The sequence below is a fragment of the Neodiprion virginianus genome, chromosome 3 (genome assembly GCF_021901495.1).
Source record: "Neodiprion virginianus isolate iyNeoVirg1 chromosome 3, iyNeoVirg1.1, whole genome shotgun sequence".
Taxonomy (NCBI): Eukaryota; Metazoa; Arthropoda; class Insecta; order Hymenoptera; family Diprionidae; genus Neodiprion; species Neodiprion virginianus.
Genome location: NC_060879.1, coordinates 30,735,367 through 30,752,488, shown reverse-complemented (window position 1 = coordinate 30,752,488; position 17,122 = coordinate 30,735,367). Strand labels below are relative to the sequence as shown.

At 32.5% G+C, this 17,122-nt stretch overlaps 1 protein-coding gene across 10 annotated transcripts in view; it reads left to right on the top strand.

Moving 5' to 3' along the window:
* LOC124299978 (dynamin) overlaps positions 1-16,621 on the top strand; it is a 31,068-nt gene extending 14,447 nt beyond the window's left edge. For 3 of the 10 annotated variants that reach the window (XM_046753531.1, XM_046753522.1, XM_046753526.1), the window contains 9 exons: positions 1,331-1,502; positions 1,724-1,969; positions 2,693-2,704; positions 3,123-3,329; positions 3,969-4,144; positions 4,258-4,263; positions 4,800-4,991; positions 7,643-7,738; positions 14,300-16,621. In XM_046753531.1, coding sequence (XP_046609487.1) covers positions 1,331-1,502; positions 1,724-1,969; positions 2,693-2,704; positions 3,123-3,329; positions 3,969-4,144; positions 4,258-4,263; positions 4,800-4,991; positions 7,643-7,738; positions 14,300-14,363 — 1,171 coding nt within the window. In that variant the 3' untranslated portion in view covers positions 14,364-16,621. Of the gene's footprint in view, positions 1-1,330; positions 1,503-1,723; positions 1,970-2,692; positions 2,705-3,122; positions 3,330-3,968; positions 4,145-4,257; positions 4,264-4,799; positions 4,992-5,722; positions 11,677-14,299 lie in introns of those variants that run through there. The other 7 variants (XM_046753523.1, XM_046753527.1, XM_046753525.1 and 4 more) reach the window with 5 other exon arrangements.
* Positions 16,622-17,122: the final 501 nt, after the last annotated feature.

Sequence of the window (17,122 nt, the reverse complement as noted above, 5' to 3'; positions counted from 1 at the left end):
GCAAATTCTAATAAATTCTAATCTTAACATTTGGAGATTTGAATTTTTCCACATATTTAACATTTGATGTCTTGAACGAACATTAAAGACGGTTACAAATATTCATCATTAGTAACAACTATAATTATAAATTTTCTTTGTACATGTTTATTTGTCACGGTGTACCGATAACTTGAATTTCAATCAATATTCACGATAATGACAACTTATCGATCAGTTGTAAGTAACTCTGGATCAGATTGGCTTTAGTATTTAATCGAATATCGGTTATTTTTATATTTTGTTCTGATCTGTTCAGTTACATGCCAACTTCATGTATTGGCATGTGTAGCATTGTAGTAAACTCACATGAATTACTGACAATTATTTAATATTAACAATAAAATCAAACATCGAGTTGTAAAACGCCAATCATAATTGATACAGCTATAGCTGACATTTAACCATAAATGTTTTAATTTAAAAAAACAATGCTACTAACAGGGTAAATTTTTGTCTCACAGCGTGTAATTAAAAATGCTCATTTGTTCGAAATTCAAAAGAATTCAATAACCCAGGCTACCAGTGAATATTTGTAAAAAGTTCGCAATACCATAAAATTGAAATAGAACTAAGCCACATCTCTTATATTATAAATTTTGCTTTAGAGACAGTTTTAGTTGCAAAAAACTGCTTTCTTCTGACGCTTTCTTAGTTTGTTTCTATTAAGTTAAAGTTTTCATCAATATTTTTTTTATTATCACATTATAATTATAACACTGAATTACTTGTTCAAAATTACAGAAAATAAATTACTCGTATGACTTTTCTTACACTGTAAGGAATGATTGATTTATAAATTTGTGGATATAGACTTTGTAATCAGTATTCCTGATTCTAAACTTATCTAAAAATCTTTGAACTTGAGTAAAAACATAATTCCCAATCTAGAAGTGTAATGAAGAAATTAATTCAATAGGTGTCACAACATTCAATGGTCATGTGTAGTATAAACGAAATATGAAAGCATGTACAAAGAAACGAAAACGTATTGATTAATTCATGGAATTTATGGCATTGCAACACAGTGCACACTATCTCAGAGTGATGCTATGAGTACTGAGACTTTTTTCTCCCCCCTCTATATGATATATTTATTAGTTCATTCGAATGCTTTGCCTATTGCTCCGTTGAATATATCATAGTTTATTATTTTTCTTTGTTTTTTTTTCTCTATCTATTTTTCAAATTACGTCTTCAACAGCAAAGTACCTTTGTACCTATAATAAAGTACCTGCACACTGTACCTGTTTGCCTAGTATTTCACAGTACAATGTTGTTTCTGTTATAGTGCTCAGCAATCGTCTGAAAATTCAGTTAAAGCAGGTCGTCATACATTGGGAAATCAAGTTATCCGCAAGGGCTACATGTGCATACATAACTTGGGAATTATGAAGGGTGGTTCGAGAGATTATTGGTTTGTTCTTACTTCAGAGAGCATCTCCTGGTTCAAAGATGAGGAGGTAAATATCTTTTTTTCAACACAACTCGATGCTTTTTACCGACATCATAATAATTGTGTAAATTAAGGTAAATACAAAGATGAATGACATTGAGATTGCTATAATTCTGGACAAACCTTAAAAGTTTTGTAATCTCTATTCGTTAATGTTAGACTAGTAATATGGACTTGTACGTGACATGTGAATTGTTGAAATGACGGGGTTCTATCCTGTTTGAGTAGGAAAGAGAAAAAAAGTATATGTTACCTCTGGATGGATTGAAGCTGCGAGATCTGGAACAGAGCTTCATGTCACGAAGGCATTTATTCGCGTTGTTCAATCCCGAAGGGAGAAATGTATACAAAGACTATAAGCAGTTGGAATTGAGTTGTGAGACACAAGATGATGTCGATTCATGGAAAGCCTCGTTCCTCAGAGCTGGAGTATATCCTGAGAGAGCAACAGAACAGGCTAATGGCGAAGGCGAGGTAAGATATCTGTCACTTGAATCTTTACTTAAGATGTCAGAAAATACGGATATCATCAGGTGTCTTTGAAGACAGTTCAACAATCCTTCGAATTGATAATTATTCATTAATCTTCAAGGAAATTAAAAATATCATATATTCCTGCAGACCGAAGTATATACCTATGTAATTTTTAGTAACTATTGAAATTCGAAAATTTATTCACCAATCGATCGTCAATTTGCATGTGAGAATCAATACTTATACATCCGCCGAGTTCCATGCTCATCTCATCTAACTTTCACTTTTCGAATCTATACGAATATAATGGAACCTATATTTTAAATATTCTGTTTGTTTTTTTTTTGTAATCCTGCAGTCTCACAGGTGATTGCATTAAACAGTCCCATTAGTGTTATAATTTCTATCATTACCATTTCTTTCGTTCGTTCTAGGATATTCTACTACCTAGGGTGAGTGGTTCCACAGCATGCGAAATTGTGCTTTTAGTTTTTCAGTTTTCTTATTTTGATTTTAACTATGTGGTGGTTTGGATCTAATAGTACTTCCATCGTCCTTAGACTCTTAACAATGACAAGATCGAGTGCTGTTTTTGCGTCAGTATTGTAAAAGTGCAATCACTATGTTAGAAGCTAGGCATATTCATGGTGGTGGTTAATTGAAATATATTTATTTCTTGTATTTGTCATTGTATCTCTGTTTTCAAACTGTTTCACACAAAAGGAAGGATATGAGGTTGGTATGAAATTTGAGTTGATTTGGTGTTTGATGAAATCGTATGATGCACTTTTAAATATTCATGCCACGCTGTTGTAAAATCACAAACAACTACTTTCACCATGGTTACATAGATATACATATACTTGCATCATATCTGGCATACTGTGATTACACCTGAAATCGAAAACACCACAAAACACAATGGTTTTATGTTTCCTGATTATACGTTTTGTTCATTTTGTTACGTTAATTAAGGTACAATCATTTCTTCGCACAAAAATATAAAGCACAGTTAAACTTATTCTTTGAACTCGTTTGTATCATTTCACATTCGACACTGCGCATATTGTTTACACAATGGCAATACAGGATATGTCTACCAAGTATACTCTTTATAATGATTGTGATACAAATGGAAGATGTCTGTTCTTAGGGTGGAACTGAGAATCAATCTTCAATGGATCCTCAGCTGGAACGACAGGTGGAAACTATAAGAAATCTGGTTGACTCCTATATGAAAATAGTCACAAAAACAACGCGAGATCTTGTACCAAAAGCTATCATGATGTTGATTATCAATAATGCAAAGGATTTCATCAATGGAGAATTATTAGCTCATCTTTATGCCAGCGGTGACCAAGTAAGTCAAAGCAAATTATCTTGTCTAATTGTTAATATTTTTCGTGAGAACTTTACAGGAATGTGAACAAGATGTTTGGACGGAAACTGTTATTTATTTTTATAAAACTTACGAATAATTCCTTTTTTCCCAGTTATCCAAAGAAGAAATAGATAATTTGAAGAATTTCATTTCACCTCTTACTGTAAGTCCTTGTCCTAAATAATGCTTACCGATTCCTAAGCTAATCCTTATCCCTACCTTATTCTTTTTTTTGTCCTCGTAACAGAGAACAAATCTGGGTTGAGATATATGTACGCTATGATTAATTTGATGATATTTTGTATTTAAAAAGAAAAGAACGTTCGTATCTCGAAAGCAAAAACTCTACTAATTTTGTGTATTCTGTATTGTAACAATATATTTGTGGGAGAATATAGTGACTAAAGACTGAAGTGTCTCTAGAAAACCACAGTGTATTCAGTATTTACAGCAGATGATAATATCGTATGTCCGTGTAATGCAACAATGTTCCGTTGATTGTTCGGTGATGAATCAATGGGGCAGTAATTTTAACTGAAACAATGAACAGATGACTTTAATTATAATATAATTTCAAATCGTGAATCCTTAAATTACTAATGCTGAGAGAATTTTCAGTCTTCTATGATGGAAGAATCACCCGAAGAAGCCCAGAAGCGCGAGGAAATGCTTAGAATGTATCATGCTTGCAAAGAAGCTTTACGAATTATTGGAGATGTCTCAATGGCAACAGTTTCTACACCAGTACCACCTCCAGTCAAAAGTGATTGGCTGGCGTCCGGTGAAAATCCAAGGTAATATTTGGATTACATATTTGCATGCTCTTATTCGCCTATGTTACGAATTTACTACTTTTCTACATCTTTCTGTCCGCATTTTCCATTTGCTCTGAACGTGAACGCTTCAGTCTTGGGTAAGACCATATATTTACTCACTCATACTTTACATTTCTGAATCTTATTACACCTCGATTGTCTCCATTTTTACCACTTTTATTTACGATTTGTCTTTTTGCTTCGTCAATCTGTAGTTGATGTGAACTATTTATAAAAAGTTTTTTATATTGTTCATACAGTGTGAATACAATTTATCTAATTCAATGCCCAGTTGCGCATTGATATATCATGTCATAAGTGTTAGCTAAAGCACTATGTTCTGTGCCAATTGAGCCAGAGTGCATCAATATTGGTATGGATTGGGAGGAAAAAAACAGATAATTAAAAGTATCGAAAGTTGAATATCAATTTTAAAGTGTATTATTGAAATTGCTATTATGTGTTATTTCTAGCCGCATACAAACCTTCAAATCTATTGATAACTTGAAGTATCCAACTTACATCGTAAAAGACATTTTGACAATTGAATTTCTTAGTCACGTGTGACGGATGAGTAAAGAACCAGTGATGATTATCATTCATTGGTAAATACTCATTGCATGTTTTTTTACAGGCTATCTCCACCATCTCCTGGTGGGCCGAGGCGAGGTGTTGCACAGTCAATGGTGCCTCCAGCAAGCTCGCGGGCTCCGCCACCGGTACCAGCTGGGGGACGACCAGCACCAGCTATTCCCAACAGACCTGGACCCGGTGCACCCCCTCCAGTCCGAGCCACCCCTGGCCTGCCACCACCACTCATACCATCGTAAGTACTAATTGCGTGCTTTAATCTCTTTATTTAAAATTTCATCATCCGTTGCGAACTGTTGATACACTATTAGCGTAAAATGAAATAACGTAATTGTTACGCAAATTTCACAAAGTGGAAATTATCCTTACCAATATCTTTTTCCGAAACTTTGAAACTACATTACGTATTTTTAGCAATGTCTTTTCTTCAATATCTTTTTTGAAGATTTTACTATTGTGATAATTAGACGATTAGGTCACTAATTTGAACAGCATGTTCCAGTTACTCACAGTTCAGAATTAGAGTTCAGGTCTTCACAAAATTAAAAAATGGATGGCAGTTAAATACAAGAGTTATTTAGGGGTGTGGTAAAAAAAAATCAGGGCAGGTATTGAAGTTAATTTTGAATGATTCCTGGAATGCAAAATACATTACGTGTATGAAACATCACCTACATTGTGATCTTGGATAATATATGAATGCTTTGTGGTAATATTTGTGCATTCAGCTCCAAATACGCTTGAATATAAAGAAGCTTTGCTATTGATTCTACTGCCTACAGGTCTGTGTTAATGATCTATGTAATACCTATTATAATACTTAGGTAGAGATGAGTTATCAATTTATAGCGAAACATTTTCTCACTAACGGAATTCCAGATATTTTTGTGACTCAAAATCTACACGCCAGGCAATTTAGTTTCATATTCAATCGGGCTGCAGTGTTAATGTTCATTTTTATTCCAGGCGCCGACAATAACTTCTTCACATTAACATCTAGTCGCTACTAACCCATATATATTTGTTGCATCTAGTTCGTAAATATTTAATACTCAAAATGTTCTCACTAAATTGTATTCTATATCTACATATTCTATGTATAGTACGTGATAGTTGCTGTTGGAGGTGTGCAAATTTGTACAATAAATGTAAAGTTCACTTATAAAATACTCCTTGCCGGAATCACTTTCAATTTATGGTAAACATATCTACGGCAGTAACGTAACTTCAATCATTGCATTGTGGAATTAGACATGTTTTCGGTCATCATTGAAAATCTAACTTTGGTTAATAGGTATGGTAAAAGCTTTTCAAATGTTATTATGTTTGTCTTGCATTTTGGAGATAACCTGAGCTGCTGAGTCAACATGCAGTTTCTCATGTACAGTAACGGCAGTATTGAATAAAATTCTATTATTGTTGATATCGTCTCGCTTATACGTATACCATCAAGTCAGCTTTGATGTGTAGTTACTAAAATCTGCACATCTCTGCTAGTGTTACTAACAGCATAATTTAGCCTGGCAATACTGAGAATTTATGAAATGCAAGTACTTGTATGTTCTTAATTTAAACATGATGTGTTTTGGATATTTCAAAAAATGTAAAATATATTTATTATTCATGTTTAAATTACTTTTTCCACTGTTGAGCTACTTGCATTTCAAATTGTATGTAATTCTTGTATATACCATTTGAAAATATTTATAATTCAGTGGTTAACGGTTTTTGGTTTTCACCAAATAACAATTGTAACAAATAACAGCATGACATTGCATTTAACACCCAACATTCTACAATCGGTACTATATCATTAGTATTCTTTTGACGTCATTCAGTACAGGTGTCCACATGTCAGCAATACATCGTAATTTTTGAATTACGTACTCATGTTTTTAATATTGTCACTAAGCCGAACACATATTATATCACTTGAAAATTTCCCTGGAGAAGGACATGTCGGCGCCTGATTATAACATGAGCTCGATTCATATTATGCACTCTGTTCGTTAAATGGATGCTTAAAGACACGAAACTAAGAATGTAATGTGCGCCCGATTATAACGTTATTTTCTCAATTCATATGATGCACTTTCTTTTGTGAGTGGATGCTTGGTGATAGAAGACTAAAAATGCAATTCTATAACATCAGTGATACATAACTACTGTTAGGTTCTGAAAAAGTGGAAGAAACTATAAACCAAAAGTTTCAATTTTCTTCATCTTATGTAAAGAAGATCATTTGAAAAATCAGTTATTATCATAATGCACATACGTGAATATAAATTTGAAAGTGAAAGAAACGCAAATTCATTTTCAATGTTATTATAAAGATATTTGCGAAACTTCCGTGAAAATCAACTAATTCTTTAATTTATTGAAGTTCGAAGGACCATTTTTTCTTCTTCTGCTTCTTCTTCTTCCTTAATGGTTATATCCCGTTAGAGCAAGTGCCAGAAAATTATTTCTTAAAAATAGCACGGGGCTATCTATAAACTATATAACGCTATTTATAGTGTTGCAATATTTTTAGTCCTACTTAATATGGGTAAAAATTAGTCAAGCGTTCCTAAAGTGTAGAAAATGTCAATCGGCCACTGGAATATTTTTTGTTTTTTTTTTTTAACACTATCCACCCAGAAGTGCCCTATTTTAAGATGCACATACCTTCTGAAGAGGCTCAAAATTATTTACAATGCAAAGAAAATGGATCAGTTTGGAACAATGTGGATGTCTCAGTAAAAACTCAGTACCATTGTTCACAGCCTTGTTTCTACAGCTATTTTGAAAGAAAATGGAACCCTTAAACAAGCATATTATTGTGTTAAGCAAAACGTAAACTATTTCTAGTTAATTTAGAGTGTAAATACAAACTGGTGTGTTTAGTCGTGGGGGTGGGCTGCAGCAACGAGTGGGTCAAGCTGCTACACAGGCTGCTGCTAATGCTGCTATGAACGAGATGATGGATGCATTCAGGATCAAGTAAATAATGAAAAAAAATGCTATCGCTTGCCATATCCAACTTTGCAGTTGCCTATCTAAATTGAAATGAATAATTGAACTTATGTAGAATGGTAGACTGTTCAGGGTTAAGATGAAACTAATTCTAATCTCTGTTGTATGGAAAAAGTTTACTAATTTGCAACTAACTTATTGATTTCTGTGCATGATTTTACAAGCTGAATTAATGACTGTTAGATTTCTAAACTATTTACAAGTATACGACATTGGGAAATAGACACAAAGTATGGTATAACATTATTCGTATTGTATCTCATGCGATCATGAACAGACTGCTTTACCCTTGGATTATTCTCAAGGTTCAACAGGATAGAATTAGTATTCGATTTTACAAAACCTATCATTTAGAGCATAAATGGAAAAGTCCCGTGTTAACAAGTTTTACATCAAGGGTAACTCGTCTCGCATGAAACCAATATATTGATTGAAGTACACATGCACGTGTAACCCAGAGTTAAAGAAAATTGAATTGTTCGTTTTACAAATTCGTGTATTTGCAAAGAAAACAAAAATTATAATAATAATAGGTATTCGTTGAACCGTGTCTAAGGACAGTTTTAGGTACTTTTTAGCAAATTCTAGAATATATTTACTGTTTCGATTCCAACTAGATTTTCAAAATTGCTTCTTAGTATACATTTATATGTACGACGATGCAAAGTCTTATCAAACTTTGTGTACTGGCCAACGAGCCAGAGTGAAAACTAGTGTACAAATCAGACTATAGAAATTTTTCATAACTCAGATCGGAGAATTTTTATTCAGCTCTTGCCATGGCTATTTAATCCAAAACTGAAGTTTCAACTAAAATCTGTAGTCATGATATACAGTATTAGAAGATATGATATGTGTATAAATTGTATACTTATCTAATTGTATGCTACAATGGATTGTGGGACTGGACAAAATAATAAATCCCGTATTGGATACTGGACTTGAATACGATCTTGAGATTTCATTTATTTACAACATAAATCAGGCTGTTGGAAATTTGGATAAAGAAAATTTTTCAACAGACTATGACTAAACGTCAATTAATAACTAGTGTAATTCTAGCCACAAAATTGTTACAGACAGATTAAATTTTTATGCTACGAATGAAGTGAACTTTTCAAAAGTTGCTTGGATATGTATTGTATGTACTTCAATTATAAATGATCACAGAAATGAATATGACTTTCTGGGTTGCGATAAATGTTCTAGAAATGGATTTTTATTCAATCGAGATTGAATATTGTATCAATTATATAAAATTGGCATTAGCTATACCTGTACAGTACCTAGTTTTTGATTGTCTTGTGCTGTGTTTCAATTGGATAATAGATCATAGCTAATTATACAGGGAATCTTTGGTGAAAGAGGAAACCTCCGAGCCATGCGTGCACAACTTTTACGTGAGCCGAGCGTAACGGACAAATGCTGCAAACGAAAACTTGTGCATGTGTTGGCAAAGGCGTTGTGCGCGTAGTTCGGAGGTTGCCCTTTCACCAAAGATTTCCTTATTGGCACCCTAGTTCTTAAGTGTATATTTAATACACATAATATTTGTAGGGTTGAAAAGAGGAAAGATTAATATTGTTAAATTACTGAATAGAAAAAAAAAAAACTCATTCTAACGATCCAATGGTAATTATTACGATGTATAGATATTATATTTTAATGAAACGTTAGTTGAGAGATTTGACCCTTGAAAATTGGATTTTTGCTTTATTTGATGACTGACGTCTCAAAAAAGTAAAAGTAATTCACCAAGTGTTGGACAGTTCGCAGCGTTGAATTCATTGACGCCAATACGTGTTTTCAAGTAAATTATTCAGAATTATCAAATTCAACTCTGTGTAAAATAAATTTATTGCTATTAATGAATGATATAGTTTAAATACAATTTTAAAATATTCAATTGCGAGAATTGCTAAGCAGCTCCAATATAATTATTAGTTGTGAAAAACGTTTCCGGCGTAAAGAATATAAGTGAGACCAGTGAAAGTAAAGCAAAATGAGACAGGTAAAACTTGTATGAAAAATTATTCTTCATATTTTTCAAAGGAACCCTATTTTGTTCCGAAAAAAAATTTTTAAAAATCAATGCAGGTATGCAAACAGAAACAGAAAAATTTCACTCGCATAATCATAATCATGTTCTTTTCTCGAGTGTCCCACTTTGCAGTGGGTCAAGTCTCCCTATTCTTTGCGTGAAATTATGATTGATGTCAAAATTATTTTGCTTCGTGAAATCAGAACCTGCTGCGAATGTGTTTGAAATGGATAAAAAGATTAATATTTATCAGCTGAGCAATCGGTTTAATTTTACATATAGTCGTAAGTATAATTGAAGGTTCTAACATTCCTAGTAAACGGAAAACGATTCCCTAAGTAACTAAGTCCTGAAAAGTCTACCAAGAATAGCGGTGATTATTAGATGTCCTTACTACAAGTAAACTCTGCCGGCATTCCACAAATAGATCAGTTGAATTAGAAATATAAGCATTTCTTGCAGTTGAACCGCAATGTATTGTTTTCTGATATAGAAGAATAAATGTTATCTTCATATATAATTACTTGATAACGATTCTCAGTGATATTTACAATTATTATCGGACAAAAATGTCATGCTGTTATGATAAAGCGATCTCGTATTCACTGTACGGTTATATCATCGTGTTAATTAAATTTTAAATGTTAGAAATCGATACTGAACAAGTGAAGTGCTAAGTAGTTTTAAAAAATTGGAAAACAGGAGATTGAACTTTAGTATAAATTTGATGTTTGGTCATTTTCATTTATAGAAATGTCAGTGCGTCGATAAAGATTGTTTAACTATTAGCTACCTAAAGCAAAACTTACTTCATCATAATATGTGATATATTGCAGCTACCTTCGGAGTTTATTGTAAAAGATAATGAAAACATTAACTCTATCGTCAACGAAATTAGAGATTTGTTATAACAATTATTTGGTCTTTTCAAATATAGAGTATCAATCGTAAGTCATGTAAACGTTATCGCATCAAATTATTATATCTGAATATACTTGATCCGTATGAAGGTTACAACATTAATTGCCAAAATATATGTCAAGTTCTGCTTAATAAAACAATCTATTTCACTGTGAAAGTGAATGTTTTTTTCAAATTAAATGATAAGAAAAACGTCAACTCGTACCATTCCATTCAGAGCTGAGCAGTGCTACATTCATATATGAATAATATTTATTATTTATGAAAATATGTGCAGTCACGAGTGGCATTATATCGGAATGTTATTGTACAGTATACATTGTATATCTAACAGATTCATGCACTGTTGCCAGGCTAATAAGTTATAAATCTAGTCTGTAGCACCATGTCCCATGTTCGGTAGATATTAGCACATTAAGAAATGTTCAAAGTTACCTACATTGCAGTTTCAATTAACTTTTACCATTTCATTTTTTTATTTTTTATTTCCTTATAATTTTCGATCGGAGTATGATTTCTGTACGCAGGTCAATCTGTAAAAATCACTTGCGTGTAAGTAGTAGCTTGTTTTCAATATATGTGAAATGAGAAGTAAGTTCACAGATCAAACGACAACGAACAGACGGTGTAACTAGTTATTTGGAAACCAGAGTCTTATGAGTTAATTGATGGTTTCTTATATTCACTCTGGATTCGTAAGTCAATTATTAATACGACTTCTTAGAAGAAACGCGATTAGAGACAACTTAGAATAGATGTTAGTTGTAAATTTTCCAAATTAAATTATATTGAGAACATGAATTTTCCTTCTGTTTTTGCAATTACTAAATGCTCTCACGTAGTACTGAATATGGGGCGGAAAAATTGTTACTGTAGTAATGCACTGAACTGATCGCTTCTGTGACTAAATAAAACAATGTTGGTAAATATATAACAATTAGAAGAAAAAAACAGAGAAAACTAAAAAATAATAATAATATTTATGACATTAGCGTAAGTAGTTATTGCAATTTAGATCGTAGTACTACATAAAATGATGAATCCCAGGGATATAACATAAACTTGCTTGCGGATATTCAACTCAACTCCTAAAGTACTCCTTAACAATATTTTCATTCAGATCATTCGAGAAATTCATCTTCAGTATTCATCCGCACCATTATGAATAATACGGCTTGGTATCGCTATTTTCATTTTCAAATTTATGTTTTTTTCTGACTATACTTTTCGTTGTGTTTGTTATAAAATTTACATTGAAACATCAATAACGTTTTTCTTTTATAAAATCGAAGTTTGATACACCGAATGCTTCCACCTAGAGCCTTAATATTTGACAGATAAGTATACCAAGTTGAATATTTGCAATGTATAGTGACTTCAATAAAATAGTGTCCTCGATTAATTAATGTTACACTTGTAACGGTTTAAGAATATTACTTGCCATCAGACGTTTGAAGTGAATTTAAAAACGAAAAGCTAAAATACTTGTACGTGAAGTAATCCTTGGTTCAATTGAATTTATATTTTTGTACTATAGTCATATTTATGTAATGAATACTTTAAATTGGGGAATTCTGATTTTATCAAATGATTTTGATCAATGCAAAATGATATCTAGTGGAATATCACACGATTAGGGTCTTTGCGTAAGTGGTGTGCCGAATATTATCGATTCTTCATACTAGTGGTGTACAACTTTCATACTCGTCTCGACTTCGGGAGTTAGTCCCCAGGCAGTTTTTAAAAATATTGTATTACCATATATGCACACACATACATGGGAATCTTATAGTCTGAATACGCCAAAATGGAAATGTATGACAAAAATTATTCTTTGGATGAAAATATTTTGCATATAATAATAAATCGTAAAACCTGAAAATTTATGGGTTGAATTTTAATACGTACCTATGTGGTAGAAACAATTTCCTGGGGTCCACTTCTTAAGTTGTACATGCTAAATTTGCACTATTCCGTGTTTCTCTTTGCTCATCGTTCCGTGCTGAAAGTAATTAGGTTCCCCGGTTTAAAATATGAGACATATTTTCTTCTGGTTATAAATCGGTTACATAGTAGAATTTTAATACATGGCTCTTCCAATCAGCAGCTTAATTGATAATGCCACATAAGTCCATTTCACTTCGAAGGTTTCTCGGTCTCGAAAGATTTAATACATTACATCAAATCTAGCACATAATTTATGAAGTATCATTGGTATTATAGGCTCAAAGCCTTGTTGAAAAATCCCGCGACCAACATCTATAGATGAGGTTTCCATCTTTTTTTTTTTCTTTCTCTTCAAGTGTTCCTTCACGTAGGTAGACTAAGTTTTTATCATTCAGTTGTATTGCAATGCGTCGAAAAATTGTAATAATTATTGGTAGACCATATACTGGGAATCGTATTGTGGCATATGGACATAGACACACACATACACACACACACACACGCATGGACATCTGCAATTGTACCTTCCAAAGATGAAATGCCATTCATGCTTCTAACGTAGGGTTACTTCACGAACGTATTCTAATATATAAAACACAAGTTTTATGTGAACTTATATTGTATAAGAAGTACACTGATTATTGCAATATAAATGTGTATATAGGGACTACTATACTATGTTAAAAAATATAAACGATTATGACATAATAATCGTAAATTGTACGAATACTGGACACACATTTATACATTATTTGTAAGATGTGTGCCTATGTTCTGTCTTGTTATTAATCCTAATCTAATTCCTTTTCCTCGATAATAATAAATGTACACGTTGTTGCTTCAGCTTACTATCATAATTCATTATTTTCTGTTTCTAATTAGTTTCATGTGTATAAAAAATTATCTCATTTCATTCACGGGTCTTTGGTGTTTCTGTGCTTGACATGCATTTCAGGATATGTATATGTTATTGTTTAAGAATCAAGGGATTTCTAAATCAAATTGTTTAATATATTATTTACTAAGGTCGCTGAGTTTCCCATTCTTTTTTCTTCTATGTTGATATACTTCAGTTACTGTTTGCAATTTTGACAGATTTTTAGAACTCCTTCGAAACTATTCTATTCATGCATGTCTTACTTTTTATGCATGTTACGCAAGAAATGTTTTCAATAAAGTGTTTTCAGTATTCATTGTGTTATTGTATTCATATGAAAAGAATTCATTTGATCAAAACTCGGCATTCTATATTAGTTAATATTTTCATTAGCTCTGGATAATAATGATTATACGTATTTATTGAAATTGAGAAAAAAAAATAACACTTTTGTATTACAAAGTATACGCACAGTGTAAATTTCATTTCTGTATCTTTTGCAGTCTATTCAATCAATATTATTAGTACGGTCAGCTCATTGAATTATTGGATGCTTACGTCGAATTTTTCTGATGCCAAGTTCCGTAGAACCGGTTTGTCATTCTGGTAACGATGTCAGGTTAAAAATCAAATTCAATAATAACGTAAAAAAATTCATTGGTCATATCTCATCGTATTATAAATTAATCATTATTATTTATTATCACATATAACTGTTACTCATTAAATATGTATGTTGTAGGCGACCTGTTCCCAATATTCCCCCCCGAATTCCTGACAGACCATACTCTGGGCGGCTAAACTGAGCTAGTGCATAGTGCATGCCTGCAACACGTGCTGATAAATACTATCTTCAACTCCAAAGTGTATAAAGGATCAAAAGAAGGACCGTTGTATCCAATGGACAAACGAGTATACGAGTGTGTGTAGAGTTGTGTCAAACTGTGAAGACTGCTGCCGCACACAGTGTTAGAAGATGGTGAAGAAGAGAGCGAGGGAATGAGATGGGACCAAAGTAAACAGGTAGTGAACTATTATACCGATCCCTGTTTATATAAAGTCAACACTTATAAATCCAGAGTCATTTTTATTTAACGTGATATATTAGTCGATTAAGTATTAGCATTGCACCGCACGAGCAATGAAGCAATAAGTCAACGAAATTGGAAGCGTTTGTTTATCGAAATAACAAATGTCTATTATGTCAATGCATCCTTGTCAGCAGACTTGCAAGGTTGGTGGTCACTAACTTTTTTCCATCCTAATCGAGGTCTATTGTTTAAATAAAATACCCTATGTGGCATAAAATGGTCGAACTGTATAATTGGACGTAAGTAAATTTATACCGAGGTCAGTAACGAAGATAGTTTCTTTTCATTAATTAATTTGATGAGTAAAAAATATATCTTTTTTGAGAATGGCGCAGCCGCTACCAAATCAAGGCTTGGATTGATAAATAAGGAATGTGGCTAACAAAATCTTCTCATTGATCTGCTGATATTAAGACTTGAATACCCTGAGACGGAAAAAAAAGAAATACTAATAATGTAATTCGAAAACAAAGCAATGTAACACGTTCATCAACAGTTATATTTGATTTTGATACTTAGAAAATTTTACATTAGAGTGAAATGGCATCTATTATTTGGATGAATGACTTCACCGCGTAATACCATGTATCATTTTTTCTTATCATTATATTCGATATCGTGTATCGGAAAATTGAAATATATCGATTACCTCGCAGAGAAGTAACACACTTATACAGGCTCTCTAAAAATATTTTAACTCTAACATTTATAACATGCAATTCTACTTTCAGGGTATGTATGTGTTTTATTTTTTGATGCCGGCATCAATTAAGCAGGTGGGAGCTTCCTTTCACCTTGTATGTGTATATTTTATCTTCCACTCATTCTTGTCGGGCAACAATTGGATATTGTCATGTAACCTGCCTCCTACCTAGTTAAACAAGATAGAGTCGCGGTGTAGAAAAATTGAGATAACATACTGTGAGAGCATAATTCTTCATCTAGTTACTTTTTCCATTGCATTACTTGTACAGCGCAAGTCCAATATTTAAGGTGAATTAAAAATTGTTGAACCTGTTGAAGAGCGGTGCATTTTCATTTTAATGAACACCCATTGACACAGCAACAATTAATTTCAATTATAGAAAATTTTAAATACGCAACAATAAAGTCGAATGAAATATTTTTCTTCTCTTTGCTACACCCAAGGTTGTCGTATACTAACTTAGCGTGTTTCTTTTTTTTTTTTTCAAATATCATTCAACTCCAGTGAAGAAATATTGATCCGTTTTTTCGTATAATTATCTCTTCATAGCATGAGGAATGTATCAACGTACAAACATAAGTAATAGTGAAATATGTATCGCCGCTAAGCCATAAGTGCAACTATATTTCCTACCTTTCAAATCAATTTATACTCACCGCGTGTACAAATAGATGTTAAAATATGATAGACAATGAATACATTTTAAACCTGTAATCGAGCAGCAAACGAAACCAGGACTATAAGACAAGGCTAGCGCTCAGGCAATTTTAGGCTTAATTAACAATTGAAACTGTATCAGACATTATTTTGCTGGATGCAGAATGTTTAGCAGCGAGGCCATTTCGAATATAATCATTGTAAATTTTTGATTCGATTTAAGTTATTTAATACAATATTTTCTATCAGTAATGTCATTATGATCCTTCTCTCAAATTTAGCGAATCACCAAGTGATCATAGGCACGATTTAAACACTATATTAGCGAAAAATTTTACGATTTTGGATGTCACGCAGTATGTTCTAAGAATTATCTGATGCAATTATATGTTGGATATAAACACTGATCAAGTACATTTAATTTCATCATAAGCTTGCGCTACTATAATTATTGTAAATAAATCGCTATAGTATTATATGTACATGTATTGGCATAGAAGAATTTTGTATTCAACCAAACATTGTTTCAATTGCCAGTCCGTTATACAATGCAACTCGATGACTGATGAATGTACCTAGGCTGTATAATACTAATATACGTTATTTAATAGTCATAATAAAAAAATCTGTCATCCTTACCTGATAAACGGCTCTGCCACCATCAAATGACACTGAGACGGTGATATTGATATTTTTGAATATACATTTTTGGAAATATTCTTTATTTGTAAGTCAAAAACAAAAATCATTCGATTGAAAACCGATGTTCATGTTAGAAATGATTGAACGAAACTTGGATCGCATCAGTGACGTGCTTTGTATACATGAACTTGGCCTCCTTATACATAAGGTAAGTTTGTTTTTAATTCCGAACGATTTATTCACCTTTTTTTTAATTCTTCCGCTCGTCTGTTTCAATGGTTTGACAGAACAAAAGAAAGAAACAGTCCGAATAGTGTTCACGGGACCATATTTTAGATTTCAATAAACTAAATTTTATTGTGAAAACTGAATGCCAGATGTCTCATCCCGATAATTCAAAACAAGATAAATTAAACGACGTAATATTACAAATGACTGCGTTAACAAATGCAGTTGACGAATTGCGCGC